Here is a 21,355-nt window from a genome sequence, read left to right on the forward strand (position 1 = left end):
ATGATTAGAACCACAGCACATCCTAAGGTCAACACATCATGGGACATGACAATCAACAAACTTGAAAGTTAGCGTGAATTTTTCCCAGGCAACCTCCAAAATGTGCTGTATAACTAATGTATCTTCACTCAAAAACTAGGCTTCTTACTGGCGTTGCTTGTATGTATTTCGTTTGGTTTTACAGTTTACACATCGAGTGGGAATCTCGCTTGAAAGTTTAATCTTGAAGATTAGGTGTCATGTGGAGGAGTGTCGTACGATGTAGTTAAGAACTATGTTAAAGCTAAACATCCAAAACATTGTGTGAACCTGACTAACAATAAGTTGCCAGTTCATTGGGAAAATAGCAAGTGTATCAGAATTTTTCAAAGGGAACAGAAGATTTACTGTACACTTGTACAACAGTTTATGTGTTGTTTGAAGGTTTGCATGGTAAAGTAAATGAGGAAGAAAGATTTGCGGTGACACCATAATGTTGTGTACCTCCTCAATATTCTCTGGACTTTGCATTTTTCACCTCATCAGTAAATACCAAAGATATCAATTCAGCTATGTCATAATACACTCTAAAAACCAACTCTTAAAAATCAATTCTCTCTTTGTTAACTGCCTGAACTCACAAAAAGAAAAAAAGATTGTGCGTGATTCGTTGAACCCTTGAACTTGATACACAGTTCATGACCTCTTCAGTTCACCTTAGGGTAAAAAATTGATTAAGTACATAATACATCGCTAACTTCTTTCTTTCCTTGTTGAAATCTAAAAAACAACAACAACAAACAATACCACATCCTCCCTGGCCAGACTTCCCGTCACCCAGATAAACAAATAAACAAATTTTTTAATACATCTATTCTCTTTATCAAATAAAAAGTACATGCTACATCACACTCTCCGGGTACCGATCTTCACTACATAAGAAGATGAAGCTCTGCACTACACAATTTAGCTTAGTCATTCAAGAATACACCATTCACAGTTCAGGTGTGCTACAACACAGCTACAATGTAAACCCAAACCACCTCAAACTGCCAGTCGTCTCTGATATTATAAAAAGGTTTGAAAATCATTTCTTAAGAGATGGGACATTGCAACCAAAAAGACAGAATAGGTGACAATATGACAGAACGTCCCCCCCCCCTCCAGATTTCAATGGGAAGAGAAGTAAGGTTTCACTTTACAATGTTATTCACAGACATACACCTGTTGATTCAAGGATAGGATGGTGCATTCTTATGAGGTATCAAACAGGGTCAATCGGTTCTAAGGAGGGGCAGCCTGCTGATGATGGATGATGGTACAAATGCAAACACACATTTGCAGACACAAACACGCTTGCACAGACAGGCACTGCAGAACTTGTAAACATCCTAGATTTGGGGCTTTATTTGCTCTTTTCTTCATTTTTTTTTTCTTCCATCAAAGTAAATTAATTGATGACTGGTCTGATTTTCACCTCACGGAAAGGTGAAAAGCAGCAATTTATTTCTCATTCATTAGCTCAAAAAATCAGAGGCGAGAGAAACAGAGGGGGGGGGGAGCAGACTTAACCACATGATGGACTTGCGTCACAAAGCACTCGACAACAATTGCAACTTTACAAGAATTGCTACATAGTTGGGCATCACCCAATCACCTGTGAGGCTGTTTTAGTTCTTCCCTCCAAAAGCTCCACGGGAGTCTTTGAATGGAGAGAGGGTTAGGAAATGGTGAACTTTATGCAGCATTTCTCCGACAAAAGCACTCGGCACATGACTATTTTTATGATTCCATGACATTGGACCCCCCCCCCCCCCCACCCAAAAAAAGAGAGAAATGACTGACTTTCACAACAAATCAGTCCCTCTTTCTTTACAGCGAGTGACATCCATTATTGCTTTCATTTCTTCTTCATTTCAATGATGAATCGGCTTTATCCACTTCCCTTGTTTCTTAATCTCCACATGTTTCTCAATTTCCATGAGAAAGTTAATCGGATAGAGTTTTTTCTTTTTCACTATTGCACTGTTACCCCTTCCTACCCCTGTCCCTCCACATAAAAACAGGGGGAAAATCACACGTGCAATGTACTTTGAAATTTCAGACACCACATCTGTCCCTTAACTTTCCCTCTGAGTTTAATATGATCAATACAATACTCCTTCTTCAGTTTTTTGCACTTCTATTTTCTGTTGTTTATCCAAACTGTTGATGCTTGCTGCTTCTACACCCAAAACAAACCCACATGTCATTACCCTCCAATGCAACCACTGTTCCTACGGCCCATTTCCACCAGTAGCAACAAACGTGTGGCCCAGCCTGGGCAGTTCGCCACCCTGTCATCATCAGTTATAATCTTAGCCAGCCAAACTCCCGTTTTAGTCATTCATCAGGTAGTATTTTTCTTCCTGTTTTTTGTTTTTTTCCTCCTTTTCTTGGCCACCTTGGCAGGGGTCATCAATCAAACTGGAAGTACTTTGCTGATGGACATCCAACACTCTGGCTACCACCGCCACAGGACAGGGATTCCTGGGGATGTTTTTTCGCACCCTCCTGGCTCTCCCTACCAGAGGAGTATCTGCCACGCCCACCCACAGCTTAACTCTCAGTCAAGGAGAACAGGTTTCATAGGCTTAGGATGCAAAAGAGCAGGGAGAAGAGAATGAAGGCTACCGGTATGAACAAGATGTGGAGATTTTGTCTGGAATAAAAGCGATCATTAAGGAGGATGTATGACCACTTGGCGGTGATAAGTCATCAAATGTGGCACCTAGCGACCATTTCGTAGCCATCTACAACGCCATGAACGCAAAGGTCAATCGAAATATAGCTATCAAATCCTGACAAATATGGGATTATAGATTGTCATACACGCGCAGGGTCATGTGCACGTGCACGTGCATTCGAATGGTGTGTATTCGAGCGGTAACTGCAATCGAAAAGCGCACCGCTTAAAAAGATGTAGAACAAAGTTTGGAGAAAAAAAAAATAAGACGATGGTGCTCTTTACTTACCATTTAAGTATGCTGATGAAAAGGATGGATTTAACAGCCTGACAAATCACTTTGCAGGTGGGTCCTCGTTTTTTAAAGCTGCTGCATGGCTCAGTCAGTGAAATGGGTTGGAGGACCTCTCAGCTCCAGCACAAATGGCTATCAATTAACCTCACCCAAGCCAAATAACTGCCCTACATTATCAACCAGGCTTGACTAATGCTGGCACTGGGAAACACTGGGATAGAACCATTTGGTCAGGCTATGGGGTAATACCAGTGTCATTTCTGGTGAATTTATGGCAGGGTTGATACATATATTGCCTAATAAAAAAATTTCAATAAAAAAACTGAAAATCAACTCAGTAGGTCAGCAAGGGCAGTCAAGACCTGACAAAAAACGAACTCGCAGAAACCTCCCCGGATGCCTGAATAACCTTCTCCACGGATAAGGCTTTCATGAAATAAGGAATTACTGTGCATTAATCACATCATAATGAGAATTACTGAATATCCCAATATGCTTGATGATATGCATCCCTTACAAGTAAAATAAATACTCATGGGAAGAAATGTGGAAAAAAAGTTATGATTTATTGCATGCCAATGTAATGTGACAGATTGATGAAAAGAGTGCTACCAATCATATGTGCCGATTTATAAGCAATGGCCATAGAAAAAGATGTATCAGTCAGGGGAGGGCAAATACCTCCCCCCCCCCCCCCCCACACACACACACACACAATAAATACTGGTTAGTGAGAAGGTTAGAGTAAAGATTAAGGTTAGGGTTAGGTTTAGGGTTACAGTTTGGGTTAGGGTTAAGATTAGGTTCAGGATAAGGATCAGGGTTAGGGTCAGGGAAAGGGTGTGGGGCAATTGCCCAGGGAGTAATTACCCTATACCTAGAGAAAGAGATTGTAACACAAAAACAATGAATATTTTTCAGTGGCATGAATCAGATTTTTAATTAAAAAAACATCAATGATTAAGATTTCCTTCGATAATCACATCCAATTGCATGCAGACAAACGGATTCAAGGAAGACTGCTCGAATTTTGCTCTACAAAATAAAAACATGTATGCCTAAAATGTCACGGACGATATAATATACACATTCAAGATAAGCCATCGAACCAAATCAGCTCGTGAACCCAGACAAGATTTGATGCTAAGATAAGATTGTAACATTTGGCTAGTCACAAGGAATTTTACCAAACAGGAATCCACCGACAGTGGCTTTCCAAACCAAGAATTGGTAAACACAAACTACGTAGGTGTACATTATGCATGTGAAAAAGGACCGCCTTTTCTCTTAATTGTCCTATTTTGTAGCAGTCAGAACCACTTCACAGCCCATCAGTATGTTTTTCTTCTATTACTAAAACACATGTAACTTCAGAATACTACACAGGCCCTACACTGTACATGATTTTAGCAACATTCAGAACATCAATCATTTTCCGGAACTCAATATTTATATGTGCATTTTAATTTTGCAAATTTTACAAGTGCCATTCATCAAATCAAAATGCACGCAAAAGTTTTATACCCTACAAATGCATTGATGCCAGTGGCAATTCGCAAAAATCTCAAGCCTCAAAAAAGGCCATCAACTACAATTCGTGAAATTTCATGCAGAGAATAAATCTAGCCTTATGGTATACTGATATATACTTTTACAAATCTGTTCCTATTGTTTTGTGAAAAAAGTTCCCTAAATACATAAACACTTAAAAGAAATGAATTATGAATTCACCACTTGTGAAATTTGTGAATAAAACTTCCATAAATTAAAAACAAACAATCAAGCTATTCAAAAACAGCTTATAAAAGCATTAGGCCTATTTGTTGAGTATAATCCATCAATTGAGAAAGGCGGGTTTGTACAGTCAGACTAAACTCACACATCAAAAATCACCCTTGGATGTTTAGATTATGTACAAGTTCCAGTACATGCTGTAATACCATAAATCAATTCAATTTTGGCTGCTTTGGAAACTGAGGGTTACCACACAAACAAACTTATGAAAAGCATAAAATATGTGGATTTTCTGGGCATCTGAATCTAAATCCATCAAACACTTTACTGCAACAACATCGTGGGGAAGGGGCTACAGAATTGAGAGAGACAATCTCTGAGTACTATAATAAGTATAGTTCGAGATGTCACATACAATTGTAGTATTTATTACAAAGAATGATACAAAGAAAATTTAACATATCACTTTCCTCACATAATAGAAGAGCACTTGACTTGCCTCTTTCAGAAAGGAGGGGGTGGGTTTATATTACCATTAACAAACAGCAACAAGTTGAGGGAATGAGTAATTTTTTCGAATGAAATTTTTGTGGATTCTTTTTTTTTAATTCTCTTCATATTGTTATTATGCATGTGACATCACAAACTGCACTTTAATAGCCTTCTCATTCAGTGATGGCAGCACTGAAACTTCAAAAATTTGTAACTATTGAATAGATAGTCTGATATTTTTCCTAACATGTTCACTGATGTTTTCTACTATTAATGGCTGCATTCACTTAATCAAAACATATATTAGGTGAACTTGTCTTTTAACAGTTTAAAGCATTACACCATCATAAGGGTGGATAAAAATAGATGTTAAAAAAATTATGCCGCCATCACCTGCTTCTGTAGTTTAATGAGACACTACATTTGTATTTCATTAGTGAATATTAATCACTGATATGCAGATTTCTATATGTAATATTCCGTAGTGACTGTCAGTTTTAAGTGTTACAGAGGCATGTCTGACACTATACATGATGAGCCCCGGTGGATGAAGATAAACTTCGGTTCTGCTAGTTGAAATTTACAGTCTAGTCTAATTCTGGGGGGGGGGTGTTAAAAGCTGGCAAACATGGTCTTCTTTAAATAGCAAAATTGATGACAACAATGTGCCATAAGCAATGTCAGTCTCACTCATCACCTGTATCAATACAATAGACCCTTAACATCTAGAACTGTCACACATTGACACCGCAGGTATCAAAATAAGCTGGAAATGTAAATAAAGAACAAATGACATATTAAAAATGAAAGTTCAATAAGATTTGTACCTTTTCAGCCATGAATGACAAGGCTACTTTCTGCCCCAAAGTCTGCCCTATCTCGAGGCAAAAAATTCTTTCTTTGACATGTGGACCGAGTTGTTATTTACATCAGCATATGTGGTGGATGTATACAAAACACAATCAAATATTGAAGGAAAAAACATTTACTGTGTAGTATTCCAAATACCTCTGAAGGACCCTTGCGTACAGAGGGAAAAGGGTTTAAGTATCCACGAAGTTGATTTACTTGGAAAGATCAAACATCAAAAACACTGCATCCTTCCTTACAGGCCTACTTCATAAAGCTCAGGCTCATAGTTTTAACATACACCTAGATGGATAAATCACTCCTCCGTCATGTCCCCCCCCCCCCCCCATCATCCATCCTCACCACCTCCCCCCTAGACACACACACACACACACACACACACACACACAGAGAAGAGGATGCCAATACAGTCCTTCAATTGACAGCCATCTCTCCCTGGCTTATAAAAATATTCCCGAACAATATGATCCAGAAAAAAATACCCCCCCCCCCCAAAAAAAAAAAAAAAAAAAAAAAAGAGAGAGAGAGGGAAAAAAAATGAAATTGTTTCTGCCAAGAAGATATCCCAATAAAGCAACCTTCGTGACCCCACCTACGGGGACACTTCACACTGGTTATCTTTGAGACGTCTGTAGTCTCATAGCCAGGAGGTAGGCCCCTACCAAATATTCACAGCGCTTTACCTTCATTCACCATCTCTCCAAGTCTCCTCTTTCTCTCTTCTTGTCATGAGTTAATCCTTCAACTTTTAACCCCGGAAAAATATGCAATTTCAACTAAATGTTTGAAAATTCATGAATAGCTTCTCTTGATATTAACTGAAAAAAGAGCCACCAGTGAAGCAATCCATGTGTCCCTATCAAAAATACTTCCATACTTACAATGCATGAGATGTTGCTAGGTCAGGCAAGACTTGGACAAACCTTCTGGATCATTTATATGGGCTACCCTCTTTGACTTTATGAGAGGTATGCATATGAGTACGTTTGACAACCTACAACAGACTTCTAAATGGCCTTTTTGACTGGTCACTTCCCATGATATTGTAACAGATTTTCTGCCCACGTGGCTGCCTTGTTGTGGACTTACAAGAACCAATACATTCAACAGTAAAGTGCCCATTCCTTTTTACTAGCCCAACAAGTAGTTCTGGTTGTCCAGACAGTTGGGCAAGTAGGTTTGTAGAACCCTGCTGATGCCTCTAGAGCATGAGCAATGCCTTTCAGTCATTCTTGTCATCAAACTGTTCCCTGATCACTACCATTACTATTGTACCACAGTTGATTATTATTCCTTTTACAACGCTGTTTTACACTGACCAAAACGTTGCTCCAAGTTTTTATTGTCATTTCACAGCATTTCATGCAGAACAACTTGAAAAGATTATTGCTCGTGTTGAAATAAGAAATTTGCTGATTTTTATCTCTTTTTTACTGCACTTTAATATGTCTTACAAAATTGTCCCATCTCCACCCAAAAAGAGTAAGAAAAAAACCTCCACAGGCACTTGTTCCCTTCATATTTTCACCATAAATTGTTGTGGCGACACATTTCTACTGGTGTGACTGTATCAGTAATTCATGATCCCCCCCCCCCCCCACACACACACACACCTCTATCTTTTTCTTCTTCTTTTTTGTCAATCACTTTCTCCCCTCCCCATCCCCCTCTCCCCCTATTTATCTATCTATCTATCTGTCTATCCATGTATTTTGGTTCCATGGTGTTTCCATCTATCAATCTCTCCCCCACATTACTGTTTGCCTGAATAGTTAGTTTATTACACTCACAAAGAGTCCTCCTGATATGGCTCTTTGGTCACAACTCTATAAATTTCCCCACAAGCATTTGATCTATCACCTCTAGCCAGAGACAAGCTCTTATCAAAGGCAATAGAACATGCTTTAGCAGATCCAGATCCTCCTCACATGTACAAGCCTCAGCAAGCCTCCGGTACAATAAGGGTGCTCGAAAATAAAGATGGCAAAAGGCGAGTTTACCATGTCTGGCCTTTCGTGACCTCTCCTTTCCCCCACAACGCACTGTTTGAGGAGAGCTGTGAAGCACACGGCGTCTTCATTCAGGTATGGGTTGTCCGCTGGTAGAACAAGGGTCATTACCACGGTAACCATTGCAAACAATCTTCTCTCTCTCAATCCTCACAAGGTTTTTTCTTTTTTTCTTTTTGCTTGAGGCAAAACTCTGCCGTAGAGAAAATATTTTCTCTGTGTCATCTCATAAAAACATACTATGAGCATGGGAATGCAGAGTATTAGCTCTTTTAACTTTTCTTCCCCTTTTAACTGTTCTTTTCTTCCCTTTTTATCTCTTCTTTTCTTTTCTTTTCTCTCTCTCTTTATCCTGTCTTTAACATGACAGAATGTGTGCCTGGTTACGGACAAATGACGAGTTGGTTTTGACAATCACATTTAGTATCACTGTAGCAAATCTGGAAATTCAGAAAACACTTCCCCTGCAACGATTAGGGCAATTGAGAAAAGCACATATTTCTATAAACTGACATTTCCACTTCTTAAGATGGAATTCCTAAAAATACAACAAAAAACAGTTGAAAGCAAAAACAACAACAAAAAGATGTCACTTGATATTCATGGCACGACAACTGCAGAAGGTCCACAGATCCGGATTAATCTTGGACTGAATAAAGCATACTGCCACAGGAATTTTGGGAATGCCGCTACTGGCTGCTTGTCAAAAACGCGGCCGGGAGTGTCACACCCTTTAGTGACGCTGGTTCCCCCCAGCCTCAAGTTCACAGCAAGAGTCTGTCCGCATTTATTTACTCTGATTGCTGGAAACTTGGCACTTGGCAAAATAGCTCAAACTGCATTACGCCACCTCCTAGATTAACTAAGGAGTGCCGATACCCTTGTTGTTTTATTTCATTTTTTTCTCTCTCAAGCTCTATTTCATCACCAGACTGCACTGAAGCCTGCGTGAGAATGCCATGGATACACTATCACTAAAACGACGATCCCCACTTTAATAGTCTGGGTCACTGAATAATGTATTCCTTGAGAGCGCATTATTCTATAGAGAATATGCAAATACGATAGACTCTAATGACAAATTCTGGCAAACATAAAAGTCTTCACACTTCATTTCATGTTTTTCCATGAGGGGCAAGAAAAACAAGTGACTTTTTCTTATGCTGAATTTGAGCTCAATTCACATCCTGCAATGTTATCATGTTCAAATTTCTGGGCATATCTTTCAAAGGCCAATGTTATGTCATCACTCTATAAATAGAATATATTGGACACAGAATCTATGATTCAATGCAACAGGAATAGCGCAAGTACAATTCTAGTGAGTAAAACTCATCCTATGATATTAAAGTAGTAGGACATTTCAGTTTTTCTACATAAGGTAATCAAGACCAACAATTCTGTAAAAGCTGAAGAACCAATCTCATCACTGATGTTCAATCTTTTTACTGCAGATGCCATACACAGATTGTCATTCTACTGTGATGGAACGATTGGCAAGCAATCCTCCCAGCGTTTGCACATCATGTTACAATGTCATCAGAAGTTTTCAGTTACAGGGCAAAAGTGCATCACTGACAGCACATGAAATGAGGAAGTCGTGTGAAAGGTCAAAACTTTTCAAAGTCTCTTCAAAGCATGATCCTTCGTAACACAACCCATTCCAAACTTTATGCTGGCTCAAAGTCTATTGCCCCGAAGGGCATATCTTAACTACAGCTTGAAAACACAAAAATATATGCATCTAAATAAAAGTGCACAAGAAGCAAAGGACACAATCCACACATCTAGTAGGCCACTTGTCAGTTGACTAACGATGTTCACAAACCACAGTCATATGTCACATCTGTACTCAGAGTCAATCACCTGACACTTCTATTTCAAAATACATGTATGATCATCAGCTTTTAGCAGAGTAAAGATGTTGTAACACAACTGCAGCACTCTCAGCACATGTTTGACCACCAGTCACATCAAATCATTATTATGTCTTCCCAGTCATTCATTCCTATCCATGTATCTCAATGCAAAACATACCTTTGCCCATTTTGGGTTCAGCTCCCGTGCCTTGATCGCGTCCGTCAGTGCCCTCTCGTAGTCCTTCAGCTTCACGTGAGCGGCCGAGCGGTTGCTGTACAGTATGTGGTTCGCCGGGTCCAGGTCCAGCGCCTCCGTGTAGAGGCGGATGGCGCGCGGGAAGTCGGCATTCTGGCAGGCCTCGTTGCTCTGACGCACCTTCTCCTGGAACAGCGCCCTCTTGTCTGACATGGGCAGGTTCTGGGCTTGGCGCGACGATGTCGAAGACGAGGAGTCCACGGGCATCGAGTGGACACTTGGCCTCGCAGCTGCCCCTGCCCCTGTGGACGAGGCGGCCGCAATGCCCGGTAAGCTGACGTTACTGTTGCTGTTGGAGCTGTTTATGGACTCTCGGCTGGTTGTGCTGGTGTCATCTTGCACATCGCTAGAAGAGGACTTCTTCTGTAGGGTAGACAAATATTGGAAACATTTAATCACCTATCACTAATACTTCAAATACCATCCATGAAAGCACAACTACTCTCAATGACCATGCACTGCATGAAGAGTCTAAACATCTCTCCCATCTACTGCATATGGGGCAAGTTTTCCACAAATCCACTTGCCATTGGGAACTAAAATCTATTGTAAACATTGATATTTAATGCTCATTTGAATAATGGGACAACTTTCATAGCACCCAGAAACACAGAAAAGTGATTAATAAACTGTCCTCAGGCAATCCGAACGATGAAGAGAAAAATCATCATATTCAATAAAGAATCTAATACAACTGAAAATGAACAAACAAGATCAAAAGCTGCATTTTTATCTATTGAGACACCATTATTTCGGTGATCTCAGAATATTCCTGTCATTTAAAAGAAAAAAATCACTGTCGAGATGACTGACAACGAGCCACACTATGCAATGCATGCCACCTGGGGCTCCCTCACTACACATCTCTTCATTTCAACAACTTCTCTGCTCCGTCCATCCATGGCATCGATATTTTCATCTCAGTTCACACATTGTTGAAATGTAAAAAAAAAAATAATAACAAAAACAACATTCATCCCAGATGCCCTTCAAAGGCCCCAATCAGGCAGGGGCAAGGGGATAAAGAAAAAAAAAAGGTGTTGTTCAAGTTAAGGACAAAAAAAGAATGAAAGAAAGAAAAGAGAGGGGGAAATATTCCTCTTAGGGTTCTTACATCAACAATTGATTTGACCTAGTATTCTCGCTGTCAATTATCACAGGTCTCAACAAAGAGATTAGAGTGTCACAGTGCAAGTTGATCCCCTATCACACAGATAAACTGTCAATTAGAAAAGGCGATACATATCACACCACATTACACACCATTATTACGAAGGCAACACGTCCTCGCGGTGGACACCCAAGGCCATTTCTGGAAATGACAGAAGTAGGCCAAAAACACGCAGGCATCTTTAAGTGTCAAACTCAATTGCTGATTTTTTTTTTCTCTCTCTCTCTGAATGTCAGGATTGTTAATGCATTTTATTTCTGTCAAGCCCATTATGAAATTATCTTTACTATCAGCTGCTCCATCTATTTCTATACATACTTTTGTAACTCACAGTTCCAACCTACTTTACACTTTAAAATGCCTTTCTAAATGACAGGGGAAAGTCTGGAATTTGGGTCATCATTTTCACAGACAGAAAACAGAAAAATGTTTTTTAGAGTGGGAAACCTTCCATACGTAACTAAGTTGTGAATGCTCCCCTAAAAACAAAGAATAAATGATCTTTGCAAAGATTTAACTCACAGACATTTGCTTTTGAATTATGGTCCAGCAGGGATTACCTCAAAATTAGGGAAATAGGCCAGTTTATTTCCAATTCAGGACATTTTTCCTCCAAAGGCCTATGAGCAAGCTGTTCCATCCACCTGCTCATACGAAAAGCACGGCGATAGTACTCGGAATCATGTTTGTACATAGTTTGCAATAGTTCTAAAGCATACATTTAAGGATATTTTCCTCAAGGTCCTAATAACAAGCTGCATTCTATCCATCTGGTCATACTCAATGTATTTCAAAATGTGGAATCATGTTTGCATGTACACGACTTGTAGCTGTGTCAGGCAAGCTTCCAGGTTGGCAGGGACAGTCTCTTATAAAGGTGTGTTTATGAACTAAATACATTAGCAAATCATTCAACTGCACATATCATAAACGAGTACAACAGAATGCATTGGCCTTTGTCCAATGACACATTTTTGGGTCATGTTTGAAAGCATACGCTGTGTCAAAAGATGTGCCTTGAAAACACTCACTGCAGCTTGGGGTGCATTCATAGAATATTCTCCCAAATTGATTTTGTTGAAATTGCAACACATCTTTATATGATCATAAACTGCACATGGGATTTCCCCAAATTGGGGGAAAAAAATATCTGATATCAGGATCTTAAAGGATTTTATCTTTTCTTCCCCCCACTCCCCCCCCCCCCCCCCCCCCCTTCCAAACTGGGAGTATTTCCAGGCACTATGACAGCAGCATTTTGTGCACAGGGATTGACATGTGAAGTATTGATTACTTACGTTCTGTCTGTCGACTGACAACAATGATGTATTGTTGTACTCCAACACAAACCCTCCATTCCATTCTGTCCCATCACCTCCCCGCCCTCATCTTCACACTCACCCCTCTATCACCCCCTTCCCCCTCCACCCCCTTCCCCTCCCCCCCTCCACCCCCATCTTGCAACCACCACTGTAGTAATATCTACATTTTTGAATAGAACAGGAGTACTTTTCTTGATTCACAAATTCCTGCTTCATTTTCTTCTTCTTTTTTATTTAATGAAATTGGACCAAGGAATCTTTGATCATATTCCCTGCATACAAATGTAAAGTTATTAATACAATGAAAAGTCATTAAGAGAAACAAGCTGTTTTTTATAATTGCTGCTCACTAACCCATTGCAAAAATCCATTACAGATAAATCACAGAGCACTTGCTTCCTTCATTGGAATAAATGACAAAGAAAGCTTTTATGGAAGAAAGGATCACAATCTCTCCATGTCTTTGAAATATAATATTGTGGCTTGTTTTGGCGCTAGCACGATACATCACAAAGAACAATCCGTACCACATGGAGTCTAGAACTTTACAACAAACAAATTTAAAAATCCATACTGCATTTTATAAACTATGATAGCATATGTCTGAAGTCAGTATCAACTTACAGCCATAACAGCCCCCGGACATAGTCTTACTAAGATACTAGACATGCTCTATGAGTTTTTTTCTCTCTATTATAGTCTACCACACTTCCTCACATGACTTCACTGTCTGTTTGACAAGGTGCTTGCTTATAAATCACATCCGTGAGCTTCTTCGTCCCTCTTTTCGCAGTATAGCAGGGATCTCAAACTGTTTGGCTGTTTATTTTACATCCCCAAAATAGACTGGAACAACATTCATGTTCCATGCCATAAAAGCGAACACCATTCATTCAGGTTCTTTTAAACACTGGCACTGCATGGAAGTGAGCACAGGGCACACCGCACTACATTATAATACAGACATCCAGAGAAATGACAGAACACATCCCATAATGGGTTTTCTATTCCTATCCCCCATCTATACAGTACATCCCTCAAAGTCTATGAAGTGATTATAGACAATGACTTGGCCACCCACTAAACAATCAATCTTTACGGTCTCTGACTGCCGTATTGTATATTGTATCATAAATACAATGCCTTCTGTGAATTTATACCTCAGAGAAAAGCCTCTCCCAGGAGTACAGCATATTGGTAGTCACATTTATTTCTGTCAAGGTTGTGATACATGAATGTGAAATCTCATGTGCCCATAATGATAATAAATACACCCTGAGCCTGCCTTCAAACCTCTCAGGACCACCATCTTAACCCATTGAGGAAGAGTCCAAAGTATACTCAGGCAGGTGTCTACGGGAAATGTCTGTTGTAGCAAAATCAGCCCGTCTTCGATGGGTTAAAGGTATATGGATAAATCATTCAAGACAGTGCTGTTGCATGGACCTACGCATATTGCATTAGCCATGTTCCAAATGTCTGAATAAAAGTGATTCGAAAGGTGAGTGTGTCAAAAATGGTTGATATAATCTCAATCGGAGTTTGTCTCTTGACTCAGCTGCTCCTAGCTGGTTCCACTCGCTACACACGGACTACAGTGTATGTGTAGATAAAATCTGCTTGCTACAAATGCTAGCTAGCCATAGAAACTTGCATGTATACATATGATCCACTTTGATCGACAGTTAACTGACTTTTAATACATTGTTAATCTTCAATACAAGGAAAAGTAGAAATTACGCGGTGCGTAAAATATGTCCCCGCCGGAAGTAGCATTTAGTATCAAAATGTACTATATAGGTCAAAAGATCAAGGTCAAAGGTCAACATTCTGTGTAGAAGTTTTGAAGCCCTCACCTAGTGCCATCACATAAAGCAAACGGAATCGAAATCCGGTTAGAAATGGCGAAGGAGTAGCATTTTGTAGCCAATGTACAATATAGGTAAAAAATCAAGGTCAAAGGTCAAAGAAGTCAAAGGTCAAAATTCTGTGTAGAATTTTTGAAGCCCTCACCTAGTGCCATCACATAAAGCAAACGGAATCGAAATCGGGTTGGAAATGGCAAAGGAGTAGCATTTTGTAGCAAAATGTACAATACAGGTCAAAAAATCAAGGTCAAAGGTCAAAGAAGTCAAAGGTCAAAATTCTGTGTATAAGTGTTGAAGCCCTCACCTAGTGCCATCACATAAAGCAAACGGAATCGAAATCGGGTTAGAAATGGCGAAGGAGTAGCATTTTGTAGCAAAATGTATAATATAGGTCAAAAAATCAAGGTCAAAGGTCAAAGAAGTCAAAGGTCAAAATTCTGTGTAGAAGTTTTGAAGCCCTCACCTAGTGCCATCATATAAAGCAAACGGAATCGAAATCGGGTTAGAAATGGCGAAGGAGTAGCATTTTGTAGCAAAATGTACTATAGGTCAAAGGTCAAGGTCAAAGGTCACGACTGAAATTCTGTGTAGAAGTTTCAAAGCTCCCATGTAGTGCTATCATATAAAGCAAACAGAATCAAAATTGGCTCATAAATGACAGAGAAGTAGCAAATTGAAGATTTTGATCACACACGGACGCACACACGGACGGACGGACGGACGGACGGACGGACACACGGACGGACACACACACGTACGGAGCCCGTTTCATAGTCCCCTGCTCGAACTCGTTCGGCGGGGACAATGAAGATGGTGACAATCATCACGCCATCCACCCACACCCTCTCAAATCCCAGGTCTGCATACCTTTTACCCATTGACACTGCATGGTAGCACCTCCCTACACCATACAAGTACCTATATTAACAGCCGCATTTAAAATCAGAGGTTATTATCATGATAATGTAGACAAAGAAGAAAGAAAAACAATATAGGTATTCAACTAAATTATGCAAATTCTACAAAATGTCTCCATTCCATTCTATTCTCATTTCCTTCAAATATGCACAACTTACAAGTAAACAATGGCTCTGAATTGATATAGGACACAAAACTCTTTACTGGGGTTAATGAAGTGTGTCATCACCACTGGTATGGATCAGGCCATTGTGATAATACAAATATGAAACAATTTGGCTCACTTTCATACCTTTCCTGATTATTTGATCCCTTTTGATCGCCCACACAGAGGTATTTCGTAAACACATTCTTGACTCATCTGTTTAATGTATGCCAATTTCATGGATGACGTATCACAGACAAGAGCTTTCGGCTGATGTGGTTAAATGACAAAGAGAACTGTGTGGATATCACAGCAGCTAGTTCACTCGGCTAGTTGTATATTTCCTCCTTAACAAACCACCTTTATCCAGTGCAAAGAAACCATAAAGACCGCCATAACAAGACATACACAAAGCACATCTACCAATATTCACACATTGAGGTTCCAAAGAGCAATACGGGAGACACTTTTGTCTTCCAAAGCAACTTTAGAACTACAATGTACTAGTTATTGTACATATACATGTAGGTAAAAATCATTCCTACAGCAGGGAGGTTTGTATTCTCTCCCTGGACATGACAAGACCTGTACCCCCTTCACACTAGTCACTCGGAGATCATCTTCAAAACTAGTGAATGAGCTGCGGATTGAAGTTCTCTCGTCAGTTCTTCTGCAGTGAAAGTAGGGACCTACAACTGTACATATCAAGGCGCATGTGCAAAACAGCTCCTACGATGTTTTTGGTACACTATGCTGACTTTCAACCTTTCACCCGGGAGTTTACCCAGGAGGTCTTTCGCACTTCAGTGTCATCCGGGAGTTCCCAGAGATCTAGGGTAAAATATGCTAGGCATGAAAGGGGTTGTAAAAGTGTTGGTGAGTCTTGGCAATATACTGTATACACCGAGTACTTCACGAGGTTTTATTTTCGCGAATTTCGCGAGTCAGGTGCTATTTGCGAAATTAAAGACACACGTAAATATTGACTCTGATCCCGATGTGAATGTGACGTACGCGTGTACACTTCTCCGTTCAGTACAGGACTCCACGATGGCGAATTTCACCACTAGCAAAGTCGTCATGAATTCCCGATTTGCAAAAATTTGGACTCGCGAAATATATGACACATTATACAGTATCAGAGATAAACCCTCTACCTCCTCCATTTCATGATAATCCTATAAAAAAAAAGAGGGAGTATTTAAGATGATTTTTTATGAAGGCAAGCTTCAACAACATGAACACAGACAGTTTTTTGTCATGTACACTGAGGATTTTTTTTTACAAAACTGTTATGTCTGCACTATGGTAAAAATTATAGTCATGCCAATGCCGATACATTTGGTTGAGAATATAACCTACCGTACAGAGCCATGACACGTACATTTAGCGAGTCTAATTTTTCTGGCAAACCTTCTGGTTGGTTTCTACGTCTTTGCATGAACTTTGAAATATATAGCACACAAATATTTCTGCATGCCATATTTTCCAGTTTAAGTAAATGTCCTGATTCCGCAGAATTAAAAACCATGCAAAATTCATCTCCCTGGCCGAGCACGAAAAATTACTCACACAAAAATTTCCACTAAATACAGTACGCAGTTCAATCAATTTTCCACAAGCCACGTGCCTGTCTACAATTGCAAAGAAGAAGGCTCTCCTAAAGGGGAATAGTTTTTGCAAGTTTTTCCTCTGCACCATATCTTTTGGATGCCATCAATCGAGAAGAGAAAGTAAACCTTGAGAGGCTAAACCCTAAAATTCTCTCATATGACTGTACTTTGCATGTAACCTCATTAAAGGGTACCCAGCCACTGGAAATGACCTCTAAACAGATGGCTGCATGTTGCTCTCTTTGCTTTTTATTCAAAAGGTTCCTGTACATTGCAACATATCAAAAGAGCATCTCAATGCATAAATCTAATCAACATTCACCGTACCCTTCCCAATCAGATGAAAAAAAAAAAACAACCATAAAAATCATCCCATGCCAAGGTGTTCTGATGTACACTCTGTTCTCTAGATCTCTCTCTGTCTCTCTCTATCCCGTTAGTACACTGAACCCCCACCACCTTGGTCTCAGTTTACATGTTCTTGTAAATTTTGATTGCTCCCAAATTGAATAAATGCACCACTTACATGAAGGAATGTGCAGCCTTTCCATTACGTCTCTTGAAATCTACATGACCAATGCAGACACACATTTTACTCTCAGCTATTCATCAAACTTTAAACAACAGCGCTGCACTGCCATTTTCGGCAGAGTGTAGTGGCCGAGGCTTCTTGACTCTGGAGGGAAAGTGCACTGGACGGTGGAAAATGAATGTCGTCTGGGGGGGCAGGGTAATGCACAAAGTGCACCAGGTTCAAGGGGTTCTGACATCGCACAATTTCACTTCATGTCGAGATGCAAGCAGCGATGACAACATGACTCCCAATTTGTCCAAATCATGCAGCCATCCCTCTAAAACGTCGACTTATTTTACGACATCCCTCTTCACCCTTTTCTACCAACTTCTCATACCACAATCCCTTCAAACTTTGATAACAAATAGATTCTATATAGATATATCTTAAAGTGTTTTTGCTTCTTTTAAACAGGACTACAAATTACTGGAGATCTGCAATATTATAGGTGGGCGGAGTGAATGGGAGGAAGGGATTCGGGCGAGACTAGGTTTCTGGGTTTTCTCAATTTTTGAAAATGCCATGCGACGTGCATTACGCATGCTGATCATAACCAGGCCGCGGCGAGACCACCGCTCGCAAATGGGGTTGTCATCCATCAACTTGCATCAGCGGTACATCCCGGGACTGGAAGCATGCACCACCATCACGGGGGATGGCTCCCTGCGATCATTCTACGGCTAATGTCCATTCCCCTCCCCACTCCTCTTTATTGGGGGACAGACTTGTCCTGCCGAACACTTCCGCCTGCCCCAGATGCGCCAGTGAGTGGTCCATCAGGTAATTTGGCCCATATCCCCCATAAGGGAGCCTGATGGAATAAAAGTGGGGTAACTGCATATTTGCTGAAAAACATGACTACGCCCTATCCATCACAGACTTGTACGGATCTATTCGTGTGTCTGAAGGAGTGATATTTAGTGCGTCAACATAATATACTGCACTGTGCCATCAATAAAGATAAAAATCCACACAGCTGAAAAACGGCTGAACTATAATGTCACACACTAACAAAGACCCACTATTCATGATGCATGAACATCAAGAGAAACAAGAAGATCTTTCCTTTTAACATCAATGAGACAAAAAGAAGAAATGTCCAATTTTTCCCCTTAACTCACAACCTTCTTCTTTCTCCTGTTTTTTTAAAACTATCACTGCTTTAACCCGTTGATGCAAAAAAAAAAAAATTTCATGCCACGAAAATATCAAGTTTTACGGTAGGGACTTTGTTTATGCAGCAATGCATCACAGCTTATTACTTGGGAGTTTACTTTAAAGTGGATTTAATAATTCTGAAATATGAGCAAAACATATCAACAAACTATCTGGACTATCTGGTTGAACAGTTGTGAATTTATCCAGTTTTTGGTTTGACCATCAAATGTGCCATCAATCCTGGATATGAAGGCTTCAGCAATAATGTGCCAACAGTACCGGTATTTCTAGAGGTCTACAATTGTACTAGTACTGGTTGGTGTCTGTGTTAGGAGCAGATAATTCAAGGAATTCACACAGCTGTATAGGCGTGGATATCAGCTACGTGTACTTCTGGCCGTTCTTGATTGATTGCTAATTGTCACATAGTACTGAGACCCCGTTTACAGTGCGGGGCTGGGCCGAGCTTGGCCGAGCCACGGCCGAGCCCAGCCTCAATTGCAAGGCCGAGCCCCGCAATTTTGTCCGTTTACACTGCAGGGCTCGGCCGCGCTTTTGATTTGAACCTTTCAATATTTTGTCGTAGTGGCGCTCTGCTTGTAAACAAACGCAATTTGGTATTGTCTGGTTTTCAGACCCTTTGCCAACCGAATTCCATGGCGAAAAAGTCGCTGTCGGGCAAAGGCCTTTGCCGAAGGAAAAAATCCTTTGCAGGACAAAACCACCTTAAACTATACTAGTTTTCGACGTTGAGGGGGTTAATATCCTGAATAACGAAAGATACAGGCAGAGGGTTTGGAGGCCAGACTAAAATTGGCCGCACATTTGGCCCAGTTTGCGTTTACACTGAGAAAAGGCCAGGCTCGGCCGCGGCTCGGCCTTTTGCGCGTTTACACTGAAATGAAGGTGGGCTGGGCCGCGGCCGAGCCGTGGCCGAGCCTCGCACTGTCAACGGGGTCAAAGTGACAGATCAGGTTAACCCATTGAGGAGGAACTGATTTTGCTATGTACAACAGGCATTTCCCATAGCCCCCGCCCAAGTATACACAGGACTCGTCCTCAACGGGTTAAAAATGCATGTGTGATGGGGTCGTTCATGCTGAAATTGCAGGGGAACTTTGGGCCTGATAACTGAGACTGCTTTATCCTTCTTTTATTTCTTTCTTATTTCATTGTGATTATTTTCGTCACATGCTTCAGGGTGGTCCAGGAGGGTTACAGCATGAAGGCCTAAGTGTAGCTGCAACATGCTCAAATTCTTGTGCAACATCCTCAAAAGCCAGCAACATGCTATGCAACATCCTCAAGAATTTGCAACAAGCTCAAAATAAAATGTATTCAAACATGTGAAAAACATACAATGCACAAAACATACAAGAAATATCAAATTGCCTACTACTTAGATATTTGTGTGCAAAACATGAGAGAGAACATTGAATGTACATGTAAGCAGCACAACGAGAGATAAGCTGCAAAATATTGCAAAAATATTGCATACTACGTGCTCATGACGTGCTCTCCACGCACACACAATTTCTGCAATATTCTCAGATTCTGAGCTTGTAACCCATGCTCAAATTTCAAGTTGTGGCCCACCCTGATGCTTTATTACTGTAATCATTCTTACACTTGTTTGTAATTACATGCATGTACTGTACGTGTGCTGATTATGGGTGAACCAATGAAAAAAAAAAAAAAAGATTAATGGTATTTGCAGATATGAACAAAGTGGTAGTCCTCCCATCAATTCTCCCTATCGCATAGCTCTCCAAATCTGAACACGTGTGGCGCTCTAATTTTTTTACCTTTAATTCTTAGGATATAAACTTCTGGTTTAATGTGAACGCGCGATGTGTAAATGTACGCTTTTATGCACATTGAACGCCGAAGTACTAGTATTCAAAGATCGTGTCAAATTCTGTCTTATGATTTGTCGAATAAAAAGAGTTATTTTCTGATCTGTAACTTTACATTTGATGAATGGGATTCTTATGCTGGGCCTGATGCAAAACAACAAAATTATGGAAAATATCTATAGATGAAGGAGGTGACGTGGGTAAACCACAAAACCGGAAGTGTACGTCCCAAGAGCGATCAATCAGATATCGGTATCGCGAGCCGATATCACTTGATATCGGCTATGCGATAGGGAGAATTGTACATGATGTAAGGAATAGGGGGTAGTCTACAGAGTTGTACAGTTCCCGGAGTGTTGAGTATTTGGGGTCCACAGTCTTGTAGCAGTACATGAACATTGTGTCTCAAGGGGAATCTGATTTCACACCACTAAAATTTGGCGACATCCATGGACATCAACTAGCCTGAACAACTAGGGCCTACAAGACTGAATCCCAATCCCTACCTCTC

At 40.3% G+C, this 21,355-nt stretch overlaps 1 protein-coding gene across 1 annotated transcript in view; it reads right to left on the reverse strand.

Annotated features, from left to right (window-relative positions):
• LOC139734192 (tetratricopeptide repeat protein 28-like) overlaps window positions 1–21,355 on the reverse strand; it is a 139,870-nt gene that overhangs the window by 94,041 nt on the left and 24,474 nt on the right. The window contains exon 2 of the mRNA XM_071644997.1: window positions 10,142–10,582. Within this exon, the coding sequence (XP_071501098.1) occupies window positions 10,142–10,582 (441 nt within the window). The remainder of the gene's footprint in view (window positions 1–10,141; window positions 10,583–21,355) is intronic.

This window comes from Diadema antillarum, unplaced genomic scaffold, assembly GCF_040938485.1.
Source record: "Diadema antillarum isolate AM-2024a unplaced genomic scaffold, OU_Dant_1.0 seq00000512_RagTag, whole genome shotgun sequence".
Classification (NCBI taxonomy): Eukaryota; Metazoa; Echinodermata; class Echinoidea; order Diadematoida; family Diadematidae; genus Diadema; species Diadema antillarum.